Raw genomic sequence first — 22,757 nt, 5'->3', positions numbered from 1 at the left:
TCTATTCTGTTCAAGTCAATTTATTCAAATCAATTTATTTGTATTGCGCCAAATCACAACAGAAGTTATCTCATGACACTTTACAGGTAGAGTAGGTCTAGAACCACGCTCCTTCAATGAATTTACACCCAACAATTCTCCATGAGCAAGCACATCCTGCAACAGCGGCGATGAAAACCTTCCTTTTAACTGGCAGGAACGTCGAGCAGACCCAGGCTCAATGGGGATGGCCTTCTGCTTTGACCGGTTGGGGGGAAAGAGAGCAGGAGAGCGGGGCAGAGACAAAGACAGATAATGGAGGAAGACATTTATGCAGAAGGAAAGAGTGGGACAGAGATAAAGAGAGAGAGAAAAGGAAGAGACTGATGGACAGACGGGGATGTGAGCAGGTGGAGCTACGGGTGGCAGCTTGAGCCTCTTCAGGTCTGCAGCCTCCTCCAGCAGCACCCGGGATCTGGGATGAGAGGAGCCCAAAGGCTCCGGAGAAGAAGATGAGTTAGTAATATGTATGAGTATGATTTATGTATGTCAAATATAGGATGACAGAGAGGAGTCGAGAGAAGCCTAGTGCACCATGGGAGATCCCTCAGCAGCCTAAGCCTATAGCAGCATATCTAAGGGCCAGCCCAAGCAGCCCAACTATCAGCCTGATCAAAAAGGAAGGTCTTAAGTCTTAAGTCTGTAAACTTTCCCTTCAAGATACTGAGGCTCCTGGACTTTTCAGGTTTAAACTGCAGGCGTGACCATGTTGCCATCTTTTCCATTGCACTCAGAATCCACTGTGACCCTTGGATTGATGGTGTAATCACTGTCACGTCGTCCATAAAAGCTTGACAGGCAGGATGTCTCATGCCGTCGACTGCTTTCGGGCCTCTACAGTGCATTCCAGCTGCCTTCAGCAAGAGATTCATAGCCGCTATAAACAGGGCCACGGAAATCGTGCATCCTACCATGATGCCCTTCTCGAGCATCTGCCATTTGGTGGTGACACTTCCCACAGTGAATCTCATCCGCAGTGCATCCATATGCATCATCACCAGCTCAACTACTGCTGATGGAACCTGGTAGTGATCCAATGCCTTTCAGATCAGTTGGTGTGGGACGCTTGAATAGGTTTTGGCGAGGTCCAACCACACAACAGTGTATTGCAGTTACTCCTGGCTTCATTGATGAGCTGGTTAATTACTACTGTATGCTCCAGGCAGCCAGAATATCCCAGTACTCCTCCTTTCTGGATGCTTGGATCAGTCAACCTATTCATGAGCAGATATGTTGTTCGCCTTCTAGCAATGATAGACCAGAAAATTTTCCCTTCTACATCCAGTAGGGAAATCTCGCAGAACTGGTCTAGTTGTGTGGAATTTAGCTCTTTTGGAACAAAGCAGCCCTCAGGGTCCAGGGCTTGGGTTCCAACTTCTTCTTCCACAGTGTCCATAGGAGCTTTGCGAGCCTTTTCAGCAGCTGTGGGCAGCATTTGTAGATTGTATAAGTGGTGCCTGAAGGTCCTGGGGCAGATCCCGCTCGTGCTTTTACCACAACTGCCCTCACCTCATCCGTGGTAAAGTCCGCCATGTTAAAGGGAGTGTGTGGCGTAAGTGTTGGCATTTGGAAAGGACATTCACCCAGAGGAATTCATCTGGAGAGGTCTCCGTGCGCAGCCGCCACGCTGACTTGTATTTCCTCCTTTGTACACACCAGGGTCCCGCCCTTGGGCTTTCCTAGGAGGTCCGCTGTGAACTGGAAAGGGTTGTTGAAGAAGGCTTCCCTTCTTCAGCGTTTCTCCCACTGCTTCTCTCGGGCTGTCTCAGCTTTCCCCAGATGGATTAGCTTTTTCTGCGTCTCTGAGCTGATCTCATCCAGGGCTGCTCTTTCTTCTACACTTGCTTCCCGCCACTGTTTCTGGAGTGTTTTTAGTTCTCCTTGCAGCTCTTTGATCTGCCACTGTCTCCTACTAGGCCCTGCAAGAGACTTGGGATTCTTGCCTTTTTTCACACCAAAGGTGTCATAACACACCTGGAATACGACTTTCGACCATGGTCTTCATCTTCTTAGCTGCATCCCCTGTCAGATTGTTGTCCAAGATGGTATGTAGATCTTCATCTAATTGACCACATCTGCGGTCTGCTGCTGGAGGCAAATTCAAGCGTGGTTTCCTATCAAAGTCTTTTGGATTTTTAGGCTCGTAGATTCTTCCTGTGCTCAGAGTAGGTTGAGCTGAGAGGTTTGGGGCACTGTGGTTTGCCTCCTGGCCCTGGTCCTCTTCCACCGACTGACGAACAACCTTAACAAACTCAGAGGTCACTCTGTGTGTGTTCAGGTGCTCTGCGCTGCTGATTCTGCCCTTTGCACTTGGATTTGCCTTGATGGATTTTGACACCACGCTCATTCTTGAAAAGTCTGCCGCAGATGTTGCATCTTCTTTTGGCCTCAGCCCTCTGTCTTTCTGCAACCATTCTTGTAGTCCTTATGCCATTGTCGAGGTATTTAACCGTTTGATCCATCCGTGATGGCAGATTATCCTGCCCACCTCCTTGGTCTGCCTCTTTGTTCAGCACTAGCTTTGTTATGCATGCTTCGGGGTACTGGCCCTAACACTAATGCGTGCCGTCTTTCCAAGCTGTCGTCCATTCTTTCACGGAGGTCTGTGGATCTTTGTCCACCACCAATGGGCCTCTCCCCATGATCTCGACAATAAGGTGAAGTAAACATAAAAGATGCTTTGCCACAAGCTGCTACTGCTGGAACTACACTAAATATGGTGATGCGGCTCTTCTGCCAAGATGGTCTTTGTTGGAGTATTCACATTGTTGGAAACCCTTCCGCATCGTCAGCAGGGATCTCAAGTTCACCAGTGTTTTGTCCCTTAACCTGTACCCCTCGCTTGAGTGGGGCAGTGAAGACTGACTAAGCCTCGCCTGCAGAAGGGATCCAACTATGGGCTCTCTTCAGCCACAGCCATCTTGAGCTGGACTCGGCTGCTGCAGCTATATCATTGGTGGCTGACTTCAGCTGTTTGGGTTCCAGGCCAACCTTCTGGAGGAAGTAGAGCACGGATTTTGCTGGAAACCCACGGCAGCCAACTTCAATTAACTATCCTCTTACAGAGTTAAAAAGTGTATTTTAAATACATGTTAGAGAACCCCGGGGGACCCTGCTCTGACTAGTAAAGGGAGCAGGAGCGCTTCAAAAGGAAACTCCCTCTTGGAGGCATAAGTGTGCTCAGCAGTTTGTTCATTTGTATCATGGTAAAATCATACTGTACTCTTGGTTGTCTTTTATGACGTGTAATCTCATTTTCACTCTGTGTTGGCCATTCTTTTTGTGAAGCCCAATCAATCACACTTTCAAAATGTTGATCCAAACTCAGTCTGGTCCCTTGTGTGCTGGATTTGTCATGCTTCCAGATCCACCCTCATATAGGGTATGTTTGTTACAGTATTGCCACTTAAATCCAAGTTGGACCTTTTTTTTAAATGTTTTGCTGGTGTAGAATTACAACCCTTCGTCATAACTGTTGATATCTTATTGGTATCTAAAGATGACCTAATTTTTTTAAATTTTGGTTTCTTTTATGCTTGTGAAGTTTCATGATTTTGCTCAGTCCTGGGAGAAACTGCTCAGTCCCAGTATTCAAGGGGATTGAATATCATCGAGGTGAGTTTAGCGTTTAGAGGTACTTTCTCCTGGGTCCTTTGTACAACCAGCTCCAGTCTTTTGCATTAATCTCCATACCAGTGGAAACTGTCAAAATTTTGAATTTTGCCATGCAGTAGAAGTAGAATGTGGGATCATTTTTATCGCAATATATGATAATTAAAATGTAAGTATTATAAGTAATTTTACATGAGCAGAATTAGATGAGTCATTAGAAGTGGAGTTTCAGTAAGTTACTATTAATCATTTCAACAAGTATTCCTTTCTGAATATGAAGAGGAGCTGGGGTGAGAAAGCCTTTGTGTTGTATTTTTGGGGCTAGTTCATGAAACATGGTAGGCTCAGTGAAGACAACCTGCTTGCTCTTTGACACTCTCAAGGGTCGAAAAAAATTTGATGTGCTTGCTTTCTGTTTTGATTTAAAAACATGAAACAAACTGCCTAAACGTACACTGACCCAGCTCTTGTTGCTTTTTTAACAAACATGGTAAGCTTTTATTTGACTGTTAGTATTTTTGAAGACAGACAGGCAAATCCTGACTCAAAATATGCAGAAAAATTAGTTAATGCTTTTGTCATTTCCAAGCTGAATTACTGCAATTCCCTTGTATCAGGCTACTGCACCAATTAAGCCTCTTAAAACTCTCCAGCTGGTCCAAAAGGCTGCTGCCAGTACATTAACAAGATCTGGTTGAAGAGATCATATCTATATCTGCATTGGCTCACAGTAAGAATCAGAACAGAGTTCAAAATTATTCTTCTAACAACAAAGCCCTCAAAAATTGGACACCTCCCTACCTGACACAGTTCATTACTCCTTACTATCCAGCTAGACCCCTTCGCTCCCAGGACACAGGGTAATTTGTGGTTCCAACACTTTACAAAAGTATAATGGAAGCTAGAGCCTTCAGTTACCAGGCTTCTCTCTGATGGAACCGTCTCCCAATTTTTGTCCGGGACACAGACACCTTCTCCACATTTAAGAGTAAAATTAAGACCTTACTTTTTAATCAGCCTTACCATTAGGGCTGGTTTATGCTAGCCCTTAGATATGCTGCTACAGCCCGAGACTGCCATGGGATCTCCAATGTTGCAATGGGAACCTCTCTCCTCCTGTCTGTCCTCTGGTACTCATTCAGACATGGATGCTTCCAACTTGACTTATTCCCCAGAGTCTTTGTGCTTTCCCCCTTTCCAGGTCCCTGAATAAGGTGGCCACTGGAGGAGGTTACAGGCCAGAAGAGGCACAGATTTCCATCCTTAGCATCAGTTTTAGTATTAGTACTAATAGTATTTATGATAGCATTCTCAGTCCTGTACTAAAATGAACATCAGCATTTTGTTTGTATTTTATTTACTTGCACTTACTGTAAATTCTGGACTATAAGCCGCGACTTTTTTTCAACGCTTCATGCCCTGCGGTTTATACTCCGGTGCGTCTCATATGAGGATTTTACCTTCACCCTGGGGTGTGGCGGGCAGCGGCAGTGTGCAGTAATTCCCTATTGTTCCTGATGGCAGCTCCAAGTACCGTACTTAGGGAAATTCCTGGCCAAATGTTATGGTAATTTCTCCAAGTACTGTACTTGGACCGTCCAGTCCATGCCGCAGTGCAGTGTAAAAAGAGCATCACACGATATTTTCAGTCATTTGTACTCACCCTCAAGATGGAGAGCAGAAGAAGGAATGCTTATGATGCAGCTTTCAAGTTAAAGGCAATCAATCTGGCGGTTAAAGATGGAAATAGAGCTGCAGCACGTAAGTTTGGCATAAACGAATCGATGGTGAGACGCTGGAGGTGCTAAGCAATCCACCTCTACCTCACTCTCCACCCCCTTACCTCCCTCCCTCCTGACCCCCCTCCTTATAAGTTCTGTTGTTGAAACTATTGAGTTAATTTTAGACAGTAGCTTAAGGGGTGAAATTTGTAAAAAATCTGTTATTCTAGGTGGAAGCTCTAAGTCTAACTGGGTAAGGTCAAACCGTGTCGGTATTATAGATTTGAGCTGAAGATATTCCAGAAATTTGTTTTTGTTAATACCATAATTTGCTGTAATTTGGTTAAATTCTATGAATTCTTTGTCTTGGAAGATATGCTCTAGATTTTTAATCCCTTTATTGGCCCATGCAGCAAAATGTATTGTTTTTTTATTTTACAGAATGTCAGGATTGTTCCAGATAGGTGTGAGCCTGCAAGGGGTGTTGGAGAGCCCATTGCTTTTGAGAAATTCCCACCAGGCTACGAGGGTGTTGCTGATGCTAATATACTTAAAGCAGCTGTGATGCTTGATAACAGGACTGATAAAAGGGAGATCAGAGATTTGGATTTCTTTGCAGAATGTTTGTTCAATATCACGCCATGCTTGGTCTAATGAGTTTGGCTTCAACCATTTTAGTATGTATTGCAATCTATTGGCCAAGTAGTAATTATAAAAATTTGGTAGTTCCAAGCCACCATAGTCTTTACTCTTTTGTAAAGTCTTTAAGATTATACGTGGTGGCTTAGCTTTCCAGAGAAATTTTGAGATGTTAGAGTTGAGTGTTTTGAATCAAATCCGGGGAGGCTGGGTCGGAACCATCGAGAAAAATTAGTTGATTTTTGGCAAGATCATCATTTTCACTGTTGCTTTTCTTCCCATAAGTGATATGGGTAGTGTGTGCCACCGGGTGAGGTCGTCTTCTATTTCTTTAATTAGGGCGGTATGATTTAGCTGTGTCAAGTCAGACAGTTTGGCAGAGATGTTGATGCCCAGGTATTTAATGTTTCCTGGCCGTAGTGGTGCGGCGAGCGTACTCTGGAAACCTGAGTTGATGGGAAGAACAGTTGACTTTCTCCAATTAATTGAGTAGTCAGAAATGGTTGAGAATTTGTCAATGAGTGCTATCGTTTCAGGGAGAGATGATTGTGCATTCCGTTGGAAAAGTAATACATCATCAGCATGACGGTTTATCTTATGGTTCACATTTGTAGTATCAATTCCTTTGATGTTTTTGTTTTGCCGGACTGCAGCTGCAAGTGGCTCTATGAATATAGCAAAAAGGGAAGGGGAAAGTGGACAACCCTGTCTGGTTCCTCTTTGGAGAGAGAAGCTTGGAGAAGTTTGATCATTTGTTCTGAAACAAGCACTGGGAGTGCGGTAAAATGTTTTGATCCAGTTTACAAATTTATCTCCAAACCCAAACTTTTGTAATGCGGTGAGGAGAAAATTCCAATTTACCCTGTCGAATGCTTTTTCTGCATCTAGGGAGACAATTATGGCATCCTTGCTCTGACTGTTACAGTAGTCTATCAGGTTGATAAGTCTACGTGTGTTGTTGGTAGAGTGCCGTCCTTTAATAAACCCGGTCTGGTCAGGATGTATTATGTGAGGTGTTACTTTTTCGAGCCTTCTAGCTAGCACCTTGCTGATGACTTTAATATCTGCATTTATAAGTGATATTGGACGATAGCTTGATGGAAGTGCTGGGTGTTTGTCCGGTTTAAGGAGAAGGCTAATAATCGCACGGTTCATGTCGGGTGGCATGGTCGAGGTTTCCTGTATTTCAGTGAACATTTTGTAGAATATTGGTGCAAGCTCAGGCCAAAACTCTTTGTAGAATTCTGCAGGAAAGCCATCCGGTCCCGGGGCTTTCTTGTTTGGCATATGTTTAAGGGCTTCTTGAAGTTCCTCGATTGAAATAGGTGACTCCAGAGCCATCAGTTGGTCTTGATTTAATTTTGGCAAGTCAATTGTGCTTAGAAAGGTTTCAATGCAAGATATGGATGGGTTAATCTCAGGTGAGTAAAGTTTTTTATAGAATTCCCTAAAAATGTAATTGATTTCTTCTGGGTCACAGGTTGTTTCCCCATTGGAGTCCTTAATGGAGGATATTGTTGCTCTTTCTTTGTTCTGTTTTAATTGGTTCGCTAAAAATCTACTGGATTTATTGTTATGTTCAAAGTTCTCCAAGCGTAGTCTCTGCAGCTGAAATTGTGTTTTGATGTCGAGTAAATCATTTAGTTTTAGTTTTAATTTCCTTAATTCTGTTAGTAGGTGTTCCTCTTGGGAGGCGGCATAAGTTGTCTCCAAGGCTTTAATTTTTTTTCATTTAATTCTGTTTCGAGAGCTTTCTCCTGTTTTTTCTTATATGAAGAGTAAGATATTATTTTGCCCCGCATGACTGCCTTTGCCGCCTGCCACAGCACACAAGCTGAGACATCAGGCTGGTAACAGAATATTGTCCATTCCTCCTTAAAGAATTTAATAAAATTGGGGGTGTTGCCCTAATCTGGAGCTGCTAGCCGTTAGCATGAGGCCATATTATCTGCCGAGGGAGTTCAGTCACGTGATCTCCCTCTGTGTGTACATCCCTCTGACGGTGGACGCGGCCGCTGCACGTGAAAGGGATCCACAGTTTCACTGCACAGCTGCAGACCCAACATCCTGAGGCCTTCATGATAATTTCTGGAAACTTCAATCATGTCACCCTGGACTCTACCCTGGCTGCTTTCCATCAGGTTGTTGACTGTCCCACAAGGAAGAACAGGATGATTGACCTACTGTATACAAACGTTAAAGAGGCATCCAGAGTCACCGCCCTCCCCCCACTGGGCAAGTAGGACCACAACCTGGTGCATGCACAGCCCCAGTACACCCCCCTGGTCAAAAGACAGGCAGTCTCCAACCACACCATCAGGAGATGGACTCCTGCAGCAAAGGAGGCCCTGAGAGACTGCTGCAACACCACAGACTGGGATGTACTGCTGGGTGCACATGATGAGGACATAGATGGTGTTGTGCCAACTCAACCAGATCAAGAGATTAATTCAGAGATGTGACAATTAGTCCAGCTGAAGAAAGGCTTTTGGCCTGTGAGGCCTAACACCCCTTTTCAAAGCCTGAATTTGAGTGACAACATGTTCTTGAACAAAGGGTCATAAAGGATCATAAAAAGGGGATGACTCTGGCCACTGACCACATCCAAGAACCTGTGACTCTGCTGACCAGAAGTTTGACCAATTCGCTCTTCAGCGCACAACAATGGGATGACTCACTGTCTCACAGACTTCTTCAACCTCTGTGCAGACATGGTTGCCCCCACCAAGACTGTTTGGTATTATCCAAATAACAAACCATGGATAACACAGGAAGTCAAGGATGTCCTCAACAGGAAGAAGAAGGCCTTCAGGACAAACGACAAGGAGGAGATGAGAGCAGCACAGAGGGAGGTGAAACGCTGTCTGAAGGAGGCAAAGGACTCCTACAGGAGGAAGGTGGAGCAAAAGCTGAAGGAGAACGACATGAGGGAGGTCTGGGAGGGCATCAAGACCATCACAGGCCACAAAGCCAGGACCAGCACAGAGGGGTGGAGAGAGCAAATGACCTGAACAAGTTCTTCAACAGGTTCAGCCAGTCCACCTCACACCACCCTCCATCACCCCCCTCCCCCTCTGCAACAGCCGAGCAGCCTCTTCCCTACTCCATGGCCCACCGCCCCTCCCCCTCCACAGCAACTGAGCAGCCCCCCTCCACCCCTCCCTCCTCTACCCCCCCCCCCCACCATCTCCACAACCCCCCCTTTGCTTCACAGCTGACCAGGTGAGAGGAGAACTGAGGAAGCTTCGGCCCCGAAAGGCAGCGGGACCAGACAGAGTGTGTCCGTGGCTCCTCAAGACCTGTACTGCTAAACTTGGGGAGCCGCTACAACGGGTCTTCAACCTGAGTCTGCAGCTTGGGAAAGGGCCCACCCTATGGAAGATGTCATGCATCATTCCAGTTCCTAAAAAGAACCAGCCCAGCGAGCTGAGCGACTTCCAACCGGTGGCACTAACTTCACACCTGATGAAGACTCTGGAGCGGCTCTTCCTCAACCTCCTCAGGCCTCAGGTGCAGCATGCTGAGGATCCTCTACAGTTTGCCTACCGGGGAAAGGTCGATGTGGAGGACGCCGTCCTCTACCTGCTACACCGAGCCCACTCGCATCTGGACAAGGGAAAAGGCACAGTGAGGATCCTCTTCATGGATTTTTCAAGTGCCTTTAATACGATCCAGCCCCCTGCACTACAGGAGAAGCACCTACAAATGCGATTGGACCCCGGCCTGATTGCTTGGATTTCCAGTTACCTCACCGACAGGCCACAGTTCGTCAGGCTGAAGGACAACACATCTGACACTGTGGTCAGCAGCATCGGTGTTCCGTAGGGGACTGTACTGTCCCCTATCCTCTTCACCCTGTACACCACAGACTTCTGCTACAACTCTGAACTGTGTCACATCCAGAAGTTTGCAGATGACACAGCCATCCTGAGGTGCATCAGGGACAATGAAGAGGAGGAGTACAGGTGCCTGGTGAGGAACTTTGTTGCCTGATGCCACAATAACAGCCCAAGCTCAACACCTCCAAAACTAAGGAGCTGGTCATTGACTTTGGGAGGGACAGACCCAGACCTAGACCAGTTCTGATAGGAACGGAGGAGGAGGTTGAGGTCGTACAGACCTATAAATATCTTGGGCTGTGGCAAGCAACACAACGCAGCTGTACAAGAAGACTCAGAGCAGGATGTACTTCCTGAGGAGGCTGAGAGCCTTCAACATCTGCAGGAGGCTCCTGTGGATGTTCTATCAGTCTGTGGTCTTCAGCGTCCTGTCCTACGCTGTGGTGTGTGTGTGTGTGTGTGTGTGTGTGGGGGGGGGGGGGGGTGATGAAGGCAGACCTCTCCAGGCTGAAGAAGCTGATCAGGCAGGCCAGCTCTGAGGTCGGGATGAAGCTGGACCCTCTGGCAACAGTACCAGAGAGGAGAATGCTGGACAAACTGCTGGACATCCTGGACAATGTCAGCCACCCTCTGCACACTGTCACCACCAGCCAGAGAAGCCTCTTCAGCCAGAGGCTGCTCCTCCCCAAGTGCAGGACAAACAGACTGGAGAACTCCTTCATCCCCAGAGCCATCAAACTGTTAAACTCCTCACTGGAGGGGGGGAGGGCCAACAGAAAGGGAGGGCTGAGCACCAATAACCTGCCCCGATAACAACCGGACACTCATGTGCAATGCAAGAGAATGTATATTATTATCATTATTATTATTGTTACTACAGCTACTATTATTATTATTATTATTATATCATATCATCATTATTGTTATTACTGCTGCTATTATTATTATTATTATTATTATTATTACTATTGTATTATCATTTTATCATATTATATCATCATTCTTATTGTTATAATAATAATAATAATTATTCCTGTTACTATGCGCATATACAAAATCACATTCAGGTACACACAGGCACACGTGTATATATATATATATATATATATATATATATATATATATATATATATATATATATATATATATATAATGAATCCTGAATATATGGAGTGAAACTCTGAATATATTGAATGAAACCCTGAATATATGGAATGAAACTTTGAATATATTGAATGAAACTTTGACAATATGGAATGAAACTTTGAATATATATAATGAATCCTGAATATATGGAGTGAAACTCTGAATATGAAATGAATATGAAACTCGACTGATGTCAGACTTCACGGCAGTGCCTGCGGGAGGCCATGTTTTTCCTTCATAAAAAAGCAGAACTGTTAACGGAACACTCTACTGTGTGTAGAGGTCCGTATTTAGATCTGTATGGTTAGCTCAATAGAGTTTTCAGGTGGTTCAATGAAGGTAAAACAGTGATCGTATTTAGATCTGTATGGTTAGCTCGATATAGTTTTCAGGTGGTTCAATGAAGGTAAAACAGTGATCGTATTTAGATCTGTATGGTTTGCTTGATATAGTTTTCAGGTGGTTCAATGAAGGTAAAACAGTGATCGTATTTAGATCTGTATGGTTCGCTTGATATAGTTTTCAGGTGGTTAAATGAAGGTAAAACAGTGATTGGCCGTGCGTAATGGCACTGCGCTCTGACGCGGCACTTCTCCGGGACTGGAGAAGCTGCTGCGGCTACAGGGATTTCGTGAACTGAAAGGGTAGCTCTTCATATATTGTTCAGATACAGTAAGAATCGCCCACATTCATAGACCAATGCAGGCTGAACGTAAGTTTAGTACTGAACATATTTGACACCTGAAAACTATATCAAGCAAACCATACAGATCTAAATACGATCACTGTTTATACATATATATATATATATATATATATATATACATATACATATATATATATATATATATATATACATATATATATATATATATATATATATATATATATATATATATATATATATATATATATATATATATTTTGAATGTGTAGGACACTGCAATTTCCCTGGCGGAACTTCCAAAAGAGATTAATAAAGTAATCTGTCTGTCTGTCTGTCTTGTTCAAGTTCCCTGTCTTCTCTCTCTTTCTTCTTTCTCTTTGTCTCTGTCCTTCACTTTTCTTTTTTGGATCTGTCTCTTCCCCATATCCGCCTTTGAATCCGTCCCTTTTTCCTGCTCTTTTTCCCAACAACCAGTCAAAGCAGATGGTCTTTCCTACTGTGCCTGGGTCTGCATGATGTTCCTGCCTATTAAAAGGAATATTTTCATCACTGCTGTCACAAGATGTACTTGCTCCTTGAGAATTGTTGGGTGTACATTATTTGAAGGAGTATGGTGCTCGTCGTGCTGACCTTGTAAAATGTCATTAGATTAGTGTCATTAGCACCCCATTGGTTGCTTGAAGGCCACTTTACCGCTTTCCCATTCTGTAGTTCCAGGGGAAAAAAAAAACAAATTGTAGGTGTATTTCCATGCAGGAGGAACCCAGTTACACTCAAACACCACCATCTCTTTTAAGGTACCGACCGTCGGATCCACTACATGATAAGTAAAGGTGGGAGTGAGGCCTTGCTGACTGCGCTGGTCAATGCAGGCCGCTGTGTAAGTCCAAACTACACCATCCTTCTGCCATTACTTCACCTACTGGCTAAAGTTGGACACAGAGGTAACAACACACTCTCTCTCTCTCTCTCTCTCTCTCTCTCTCTCTGAGTGATTGAGTGAGTGGAGTGTGTGTGAGAGCTGTTATGATTGAGATTTTCTATCTTTTTGCTAACTTTTCTGTCTTCTTTCTTTAATGTCCATGTCAGTGTAGTTAAATTTAAATGTCAGTGATGTGTTTTGTATGGTTTTCTATTAGTTTTGGGGTTTTCTGTGTTTTACCAGTCAGGCCTTTGTCTGGCTGATTGGCGTCTCGCACGCCATGGTGGTAGGCAGTGGTGATTTCTCCCATTTGTCACGGAGACACAGCATCAAAGTGGGTGCCAGTTCTCCGCACACCATGGAGGAGGTTGCCCTTGCCGTTGGTGAGGTGATAGGGCATGCCTCAGTGAAATCTGCAGCCCGGATGAATGGTGCAGTGTTTCTGTTCCTGGAGAAGGTGGAACAGGATAATGCATAATCACACTGAGGAATTTTGTTTGCATGTGAGAAAAATGACTTTGATTATGTGTTATTTGCTACTTCCTCTGTGATGAAGTGTTTTGGTTGTGGTGAAGAGGGACACATAATAAAAGCTTGCCTGAGCCGGATTTGCTCGGCTCCACTTGGCTCTGGGGAGTGGTGCTCCGCTAACACGGATTCCGTGGCTGTGGGGCCCGGTGCCGGGGGGGTGCGGAGCTGATGGGCTGCGCACTGCTGTTAGCCGATCCAGTATTGGTACCGAGGGTCCGAGTGGCTCTGGGTTTAGCAGAGCTGCAGACGGCGCTGTGGGCTCACAGACCAGTGACGGACAGACAAAAGAAGTAAACAGTGACAAGGTGAGTGATAAGGGGGAGGATAGTGATGACAGTGGCCAGAAAAGGCAGACAATTGAGACACAGACAGGTAAAAAAAATGTGAGACCAGTGCAGTATGTGAAGAACAGGGTGGTGAGGCAGGTAAATTAGCTGAGGTAGCTGTGGCTCAGGGAGGTGAGGCAAGTGGAAAATGTGAGGCAGGTAAAAACAAGGGTGAGCAGGCAGGTGACAGTGATGTTGGGCAGGTAGGTGAAGCTTGTGCTGCGCAGACAGTTGAGATTGGTGAGACCGGAGAGGCAGGTGAAGCATGTGGTGAACAGTCAGGTAAGGTCAGTGAGACAAGTAAGGCAGGTGAAGCATGTGGTGGGCAGTCAGATGAGGGTGTGGAGATGATGGAGCAAGAGGCAGCGTGGATATCAATCCCACAAAAACATTGTAGTAAGAAGACATGGGCGGACGCAGGGGCTAAAGCCAGCAGGCAGGCCCCTTTCACACTGCACCAAAAACACGTGTGGTTGGGCACTCTGAAAGGGTAGACTTGGCATTCTGACCGGCGTCGACCGACTTGCCAAGCAACCCGGGTGTTAAGCGGCTCCGCTCGACTCTGCTTGGCTTGCCTGTAGTGTGAAAAGGCAACCCATGTTGTGTCAGGTTTCATGCGACCTTCCTGTTGCATTCTGATTTTGTCCCAGTGCTGCCTGTCAGGGTGTCATTGCGGAAACTCCAGAATTTTTTTTTTTTTAAATTGGACTGGGCTGCGCTGCGAGAGCTGCTCACTCATCTCTCAATAAAGTCTTTGCCTCTGCCATGAGATCAGTCTTCCTGTTGGTGACCCCGAGACTCTATGTCACTCCTTTTTTTCAAACAATTTACATGTGTATGATCTTACGTGAATTAATCTATGCTTGGGAACTCCCACCAACCAGGGAACCCCAACATGAACTGCGCAATTGCAACTGTGTTTATAAACAACTTGTATCACGATCTTCACATCTTTTTTATTGATCATGGCAGCGCACTGGCAAGAAGATGAAGTCCACGAGCTGCTCATCATCCACAGTGAATTGGAGATCCGGCAGCAGATTTCTGGAACTGTACGAGACACTGTGATTTATGGGAATATCACGGGCATTTTTTGACACAGCGCACTTTTATGTGTAATGATGACGTTGCCAGCGTAGGGCTCTATAAATTCCATTTTATTTTTTCACAAATTCCATTTTGTCCATTTTAATTTTATGGAATTCCATTTTTTACCTTTTACTTATTTTTTAACATCAAAACAGTGTGTTTAAATAATGTTTATGAATAAAATGCACACTAATTAAATAGAAATTACCTTACATTCATTGAGGCAACACAATATTGCACTTTTCCTCAATACTTTATTGCTGCATCATCATCGTGTTCTGCTGGCTAGCATTAGCGCAATGCTTTTCTTTGTTTTTTATATGACTTTTGGACAACAGGTGGTCATCACACGTATTTTTCCGCTTCCAGTCAACAGAGTGTTGACAAAATGTACAAAATAACACGTCACCTGATACGTAGAAGTCACCGGGGTACTGCTCAGCTCTGTATTTAGGCATTAGCGTCATATTGCGTAGCTTTTTAGCAGACGGGGGGAGGGCCATATTTGTATTTTGTTTGGAAAGGGATGGGGGCAGGGGTTGTGTCACACCGATTAGCAACCCCCGGGAAAGATTCCCCAGGTTTATGTTCCTCTGTCTCATGAAATCAGCATTTCTGCAATATTCTGCATTAAAAATTAATTCCATTTTTATTGCCCAATTCCGTGATTCCGCGATCACTGAAATTATAGGGCCTTACCAGCGCAATGACGTATGATAGAGAAAAACACAGGCACGCAACCCTCACAGCGGGAGCTCAGACCTACGTCTGCTGGAAGCTTTAATGTGCCCTAATGCCGAGGAAAAGCGGGTACAAAAACCTGCTGTGACGTGTTTTTCAGTTTGAAAGGGGTAAGACAGACAGGCAGGCAGGAGAGCTGAGCTGTTACACAGCAGTGACACTGTCATCAGAGATGCAGCCCTCACTCTCACATACTCAGCAATCAGTTAACTAGGAAGAAAGGGCGTATACAGCTAAAATGTTGAAAACCTTTCTTCAGGAAACAAAAAACATGAAGGGAGTAAAATTGGAGTATTATTTTTCCTGATGAAGAGGTGTTTTATACATCAGCCAGACATCACATAAGGAATAAAGCTAAATCTGATCTTACTGATCAAGAAGTGTTCAAGTTCAAGAAACTGGTACTAAAAGTTAAAAAACAAATGTGTTAAATGATGGGAAGAGCATTGCTTTTTATTTTAATGAGTTTATTGCCTTTTTTTAGTGTTTTAAATCTCTCTCCTTTTATGAATACGTTTAAAGTTGGGAGTTTAAATGTAAACGGGGCCAGAGAAATTAAGAAAAGAGCTCCAGTATACGAAACAGCTAAACTTAAACATAAATTCTTTTCAGAAACAGTCAATGACAAAACACAAGATTATAGGTCATCTGATTATTTGTGTTTAGGTGGGGATTTTCATTGTACTGAGTGTTTTGTAGGGCGTCTTGTCCCTGACCAGTAAATTGTTAGAAGCCACTGTGGTGCATCGGTAAGAATGCTTGGGACGTTGGTACACTCCACTTGTCAACTTTATTGATGAGACAGGATTTACAGGAGGTTGTGAGTGATGACGAAAGGATATAGCTAGGTGTGTGGGTGTGGTTCTGTAAAGAAAACAAATTGCAGAAATACTAAGTGCTCAAATCAAACACTATACAACAAATATAATCACACATTTCCACAATCACTAACTTCTACAATACGAATGAACAAACGTATGAACTGTTAATGCAATGACAAATTCGGCGAACATAAATGGCGCCAATAGGGGGCGCAGCAAGTCTGAGTAAAGGCATGTCCACCTTGCGTGGCTATAAATAAACAAACATTCACGTGTTAGTAGTAGTCACTGCTACATAAATTGAACTATACCGTCACAAACACCAACACACAGCTAACAGGAAACACAATGACAAAACAACCACACACCGAGACGCGTTCCAAAAAGTACACAAGTAAACGCAACTATTAACACACTGTTACCCCGAACTCACATTAATATTTGCACATACAACAAATATACTTAAACAAGCAACAGATCTATGGGTTAACAACAGTTCAACAAATACTCACAAGTATGTGAATGCACACGAACTGAAGTTACAAAAACAATGATCCACCGAGGACATGAACGAACTCTGCCATCGTGCTAGCGTTGCCGAATAATACCCGACACTGGCTGCCTGTTGCGTCAGCATCCCGACTCCACTCTGATTGGGTGTACGAGTGGAGAATGCGCTGCACATAAACAATCACTACGTTAACCGTCAGCCCTTCAGAACACTCAGAATGACATTTTAGATCGAAATCATGCAGAGCCTCATCCAGTCTCGCAGCAGGCTCTGAAGCAGCTGGTTTACTCCCGTGGCCTGGTGGATGTGTGGAGGAGGACGCACACAAGCTGTAGACAGTACACATGGTCCCATGTAAGAGACAATAGAATGTCTTTGGCTCACCTCAACCATTTTTATTGTTTTAAGCATCATTTTAGTGTTTTTAAAATGTGTAAGATTTTGCCAGTTGGTTTTACAGATCATTCATTGGTCTTATGTAATGTTTATGTAGTTTTGTTTAACCCAAAAGCACTTAATGGCATTTTAATTCGGTTTTAGATGTTGACCAAAGTTTTTGAGAGGCTTTTGATTATTTCTGGACTGGTTTTAGACAGAGGAAAAATTAATTTCCCTATTTAAGTCAGTGGTGGGACTATGGGAAAGTTCAGATAAAATTAGTGCTGCTACTGTGTTGCTCTGCCGAGCAAACAATAGGGTCTTCGCCTGAAGTACCTTCAGGCTCAGGCCCTGACTATTATGTCAGCAGCACACACTCAATGTCACACGTCACATCACCAGATCTATTAGAGCTCTGGAGACTGAGATAATGGAACTAGAACATCTTAGTGAGTAAGGCTGCAACAAAGAATCAATAAATCGATTAAAAGTTGATTAATAAATTCGTTGCCAAACAAATTTGTTTATAGATAATTCATCGGCAAAGAAACTCGAGTGTGAGTGAGTGTGAGTCTTTTGTTGGATGTCAGTGATTTCGTAACCAAAATAATCACATAAAATTGAAGTGCTTGATTTCATTCTGATTAAATCAGGTGGAGTTCTGTCTCAAGCTCTGCTGCAGATGCCATGCTTGCTACTGTCGCAACGATGGGTTAACGTAAAGTGTTACCTTGTTATCGAAGAGACACCAGAATAGAATAGAATAGAGTGCGCAGCACTTGTGACTGTTAAGCACAACTGTTGCTCAAGTAGGACGGCAACTGCTGCAGTGTCATACATCTTTACTGTGTCCATTAAAAATGTAATTGAACATTACCAATACCAAAAGACATTCATTTACTGCTCTAAATAACAATAAAAAATGTGAATTGCTTCCAACATGTACCATATTTATTGTTTTAAACATACATGCCCCTTTCTTGTAATCAATGAACAGTGAAATAACTGGGTCACTTACTTGAGGCACAAGTAGCACATTGCACATCAACTTATTTGCTTATAAATTGGCTTAAGGCACTTTAAAAAAAATTATTGTTCAAAGCGAAAGTGCAAAATCAAAAATGAAGGATAAGTCAACAGAAATACAATTTTTGAATAAATGTGCAAATTACACTGTTATCTCAAAAGTAAAAAAATACCAATACAAAATAAAATAAATACAATCTTATATGCCTAGCCTCAATAACATCACTTCCCTGAAGTTCCTACACATCTCTATTTGGTAACAGCATCCAGATTTTTGGTCAAGAAAACCAACATGTCAACCTTTCCTGGTTTCAGACATGAATGCTGACATGTGATTACATTGCCGGCAGCACTAAAAAATCTCTGTGACAGTGAACTCGTGGCTGGTATGCACAGATAGTTGCACGCCACTTTGCTTAGCATTGGAAAGTTTACCCTGCGTTCCTTCCACCAGGTGAGGGGATCCCCCTCTTCATCAAGCTTTGGCAGTGTGAGGTAGTTGTTGAGCTCGGCTACAATTGCATCCTCCAGTCGCACAGTGGATGCTGCAGGGGCCACCGTGCAACCCTTGAAGAACCTGCCCAATGACCGCCTACCCTTCTCTCCAGTGGATGGCCCTGACTCTGCTGCTTTTTCAAGCACAGTGTCTATGATGCTGTCACAGGACCTCTTCTGCAAAACACAGAAAGAGATGAGTGGTAAAGTCTTACAACAGAAAAAAAGCCGACAACTATTGTAATCCAACTGCAAAAATTTGATCGCAATTAGCATCTTGTAATCACTAAAATACAAATTAAAAAAAAGTTACCTTTTGTGCCACTTGTTCCATTTCAGTCTTCACTCTAGCTTTGGTGGTTATTAGAGCTGGCATACTCATGGAGTGGAACTTGAATCTTGGGTCAAGGAATTAAGCGACATCTAGGAGCTCCTGGGAAGCTGGGTCATTGTACTTTTCCTCCAGGTAGGCTATGGCCTTTGACTTGATTTCCTTAGTAAGGTCTGTGTCCTCTTCTTCTTCAGCCAGACTTTGTGTTCAAAAGAGATGCAGGGTTAGCTTCACAACTGACACGCTTACATAGGCTTTGCCTGACAGGGCGTCAGTAAACTCCTGGAGAGGCTGCAGGGCGTTGTTCACTGATTCAAGGACATCTCTGTCAGACCAGCTGAGGACCTGGTGACAGGTCTTTCTGTCTGCAAACAGAACTTGACACAAGGCCCTCTCCTGTTCCAAATTCCTCTCAATTGTCCTCTGCCTCGACTGGGGACTCCATTGTCCTACTGGGAGTCTTCAACACTCATGTGAGCAATGACAGCGTGACCTGGAAGGGCATGATTGAGAGGAACAGCAGGCCCGACCTGAACCCGAGTGGTGTTCAGTTATTGGACTTCTGTGCAAGTTGTAGTTTGTCCATAACGAACACCAAGTTCAAACACAAGGATGCCCACCGGTGCACGTGGCACCAGGACATCCTAGGTCGCAGGTCTATGATCGATTTTATAGTCGTATCATTTGACCTGCGGCCGCATGTTCTGGACAGTCGGGTGAAGAGAGGAGCTGAGCTGTCAACTGATCACCATGTGGTGGTGAGTTGGATCAGATGGCAGGGGAAGACGCAGCGCAGACCCAGCAGGCCCAAACGAGTAGGGAGGGTTTGTTGGGAATGCCTGGTGGAAGAACCAGTCAGAACAATCTCTAACTCCCACCTCCGGCAGAGCTTTGACCACATTTCCGGGGCGGTGGGGGACATTGAGTCCGAATGGGCCGTGTTCCGCTCTGCCATTGTCAGGGCGGCTGCTGTGAGCTGTGGCCACAAGGCTGCTGGGGCCGGTCGCGGTGGTAATCCTCGAACCTGCTGGTGCACACCAGAGGTGAGGGGAGCCGTCAGGCTGAAGGAGGCTTACAGGGCATGGCTGGCCTGTGGGTCTCCAGAGGCAGCCAACCGGTACCAGCAGGCCAAACGGTGTGCAGCCATGGCGGTCTCCAAGGCAAAAACTCGGGCGTGGGAGGAGCTCGGTGAGGCCATGGAGAATGACTATCAGTCGGCTCTGAAAAGTTTCTGGCAAACCGTCCGTCGCCTCAAGGGGGCAAGGCAAGGCAAGGCAATTTTATTTGTATAGCCTGTTTTCACAAACAGTTTGTCTCAAAGGGCTTCACATGGCATCATAACAACATCCTCTGCCCTTCGACCCTCACATCGACTGAGGAAAAACTCCATAGAAAACCCTTTTAACAGGGAAAAATCTGAGAAACCTCAGGATGAGCAACAGAGGAGGGATCTCTCACCCAGGACGGACAGACGTGCAGTCGATGTTGTTACAGAGGAGAAAACAGTTTACAATACAAAATGTGGGAAACATGGAAATGTTAATAACAGTGGAAGAAGGAAGCTTCTGGAAGGGGAGGCAGGGAGAGCAAGCCAGCTTCATGGGGGACTGGATGGCAGACTGGTTCATGGAAGGGGAGCGCAGGCCGGTGTAATAGTAGGGAATAAAAGGGGGGGGGTGATGCAGGCGGCGGTTGGAGCTCTGGTGGATCTGTGGAAACACAGAGAGACTGCAAGACACCAAGGCCAAACTACAAAGTGCAACAATTAATGGTAATGACAGTTCCAAAAATGTGTGGCCACCTGTTTAGCTGTCACCTCTCTCAAGGGGTAGGCTTCAGGATATCTAGTCACATAGTCACAAATAACCAAAATGAACCTATTACCCACCTGGCTCCTTTCAACAGGGCCAACAATATCCATTCCAACACACTTGAATGGGTGGAAATGACAGGAAGTGGCATGAGGGGCGTGGGGGCTATATTTTTCCCTGCAGTGAGCTGACATTCTGGACACGTTTTGCATTAGCTTTGAACTTGAGTGTACATTCCTGGCCAATAGAATTGTTTACTTATTCACGTGAAAGTCTTCATAAATCCCAAATGACAAGCCCATGGAACAGTATGTCCTACACTAAGCACCTCTGCCCTTGATGTCTCTGGAAGGACCAGCTGCTTTGCAAACTCAGATTGCCAGAATAATAAACTGTTTTTAACCACAAAACTCTTTGAGTGTGAGCCTGAATTAACACCAACTTTCCTACATAACAACAAAAGATGGCGGCGCACAGCGGTGCAGTGGTTTCTCGTGCTCCTGGGATTAAGCTTCTTCTTCGTCCCTTCTATTTTCTTCGTCCGTCAAATACAACCCAGCCAAACTGTTGGCCATCAAAGACAGTTCAACGATCTTTATTTCACTGAAGCTTAAATCGACACTTGGAAGACTAAGGCCTCTAAGGTCAACACAGTGGCGCAGCAGATCCGGCAAGGGGAAGTGGTGTTCTCAACAACAAAAGAGAGGGAAGTGGGCTGGTGCGCTAGCCCAATTAAAGGCTAGCAGACCACCAATACCTACTCTTTTTCTGGCCAATGTCTGCTCACTGGACAACAAGGTGGACTTGCTTTGTCTGAGGCTGAGTGTTTCCGTAGATATGAGGAACTGTGCTGTTCTCTGCCTCACGGAAACTTGGCTCAACAAAAAAATGCCACCAACATGGAAATCTGAGTGGTATGACAATAAAGATCCTTGAAACCTAAAACACTCTGCTACAGTGGGATCATCCTTCTGCTTCGGTTGACCTGTGGGAGGTGCAGCAGGAGTGCTCTCGGATAGGCCAGTTGCCAGCATCCTGTCGACATGTGATTCTTTCTCTCTTACCAAAGAAAGAAGACTTGGCTTGACTGAAGAACTGAAGACCAGTGGCTTTGCTCTGTACAGACTACAAACTTCTTCCCAAGTACTAGCCCACGAGCTTAAAAACTCTCTGTAATTGATAATCCACAGAGAGTAGTCATACTGTGTACCGACAGATCCATCATGGACAACTTTTTTGTTATGAGAGACTTATTTGACATTTGTAAATTGTACAGTATTGATGTTGGTATTATATTTCTTGATAAGGAGAAAGTGTTTGATAGGGTTGACCATAGATTTCTGTTTTCCATTTTTAGAGCTTTTGGTTTTGGAAAAGATTTTCTATCAATGTTGGAAGGAACCTTTTTGTTTGGTGAAAGTGGGAGGTGGGTTGAGCATTCCAGTGCAATTTCAGAGAGGCATGAGAAAGACATGTTCTGTCTCTGGACTATGGCTGGGTACCTTTCAAAAATTTTCGGTACCAGTACCTTGATTTCGGTGCCGGTTGCGGTACAGTAATTTTTTCGGTAACAATTTAATTAAAAAGAATTAGTGTAAAGAAAATTACATTACAGCGCTAATGGTGGCCGACTCAATGGATAAGCTGAATCACTTGTGTTAGCTTAAAGTTAGTTTACCTGTTGAAGACGTCCCTGATATGGCGTCCGCCCCATCGTCTATTTTCTCGGCTAAGGAGGATTCCTCTGGCAGTACAGATTTTGAAAGAGGCATATCCATGACAGGTGGACTTTAAGGCTTGAAGGAAGGCTGCAGTCTGCCCTTCATAACATCAAACACCGTGCAACATTCTGCTCTCATATGTATCCCGTGCATGTTTAGGTGCTTCATCAAATTTGACGTGTTCCCATCTTTTGCCATGACACCCCTTTTGCAGATATTGCATCGTGCTCTATTGGCATCGATTCTAACAAAATGGAGCCACACTTTTGACCACGGGGGCATTTCTTATCTTACAGTCTCTTGCGTCTATCACACACATGCAGGTAACAAAACACACACACACACGTAACACATGTTACCGGAAGCAAAGTATAATCTTCATTGGATGGTG

The 22,757-nt window shown here is 44.5% G+C and overlaps 1 protein-coding gene across 3 annotated transcripts in view; it reads left to right on the top strand.

Moving 5' to 3' along the window:
- agbl1 (AGBL carboxypeptidase 1) overlaps positions 1–22,757 on the top strand; it is a 219,300-nt gene that overhangs the window by 26,846 nt on the left and 169,697 nt on the right. For all 3 annotated transcript variants that reach the window (XM_086213834.1, XM_086213833.1, XM_086213832.1), the window contains exon 3: positions 12,461–12,607. In XM_086213834.1, coding sequence (XP_086069960.1) covers positions 12,461–12,607 — 147 coding nt within the window. The remainder of the gene's footprint in view (positions 1–12,460; positions 12,608–22,757) is intronic.

This window comes from Aulostomus chinensis, chromosome 9 (assembly GCF_037954235.1).
Source record: "Aulostomus chinensis isolate RoL2024-O1b breed Wild chromosome 9, RoL_Achi_v1.0, whole genome shotgun sequence".
Classification (NCBI taxonomy): domain Eukaryota; kingdom Metazoa; phylum Chordata; class Actinopteri; order Syngnathiformes; family Aulostomidae; genus Aulostomus; species Aulostomus chinensis.
This window is presented reverse-complemented; position numbering and strand designations above follow the sequence as displayed.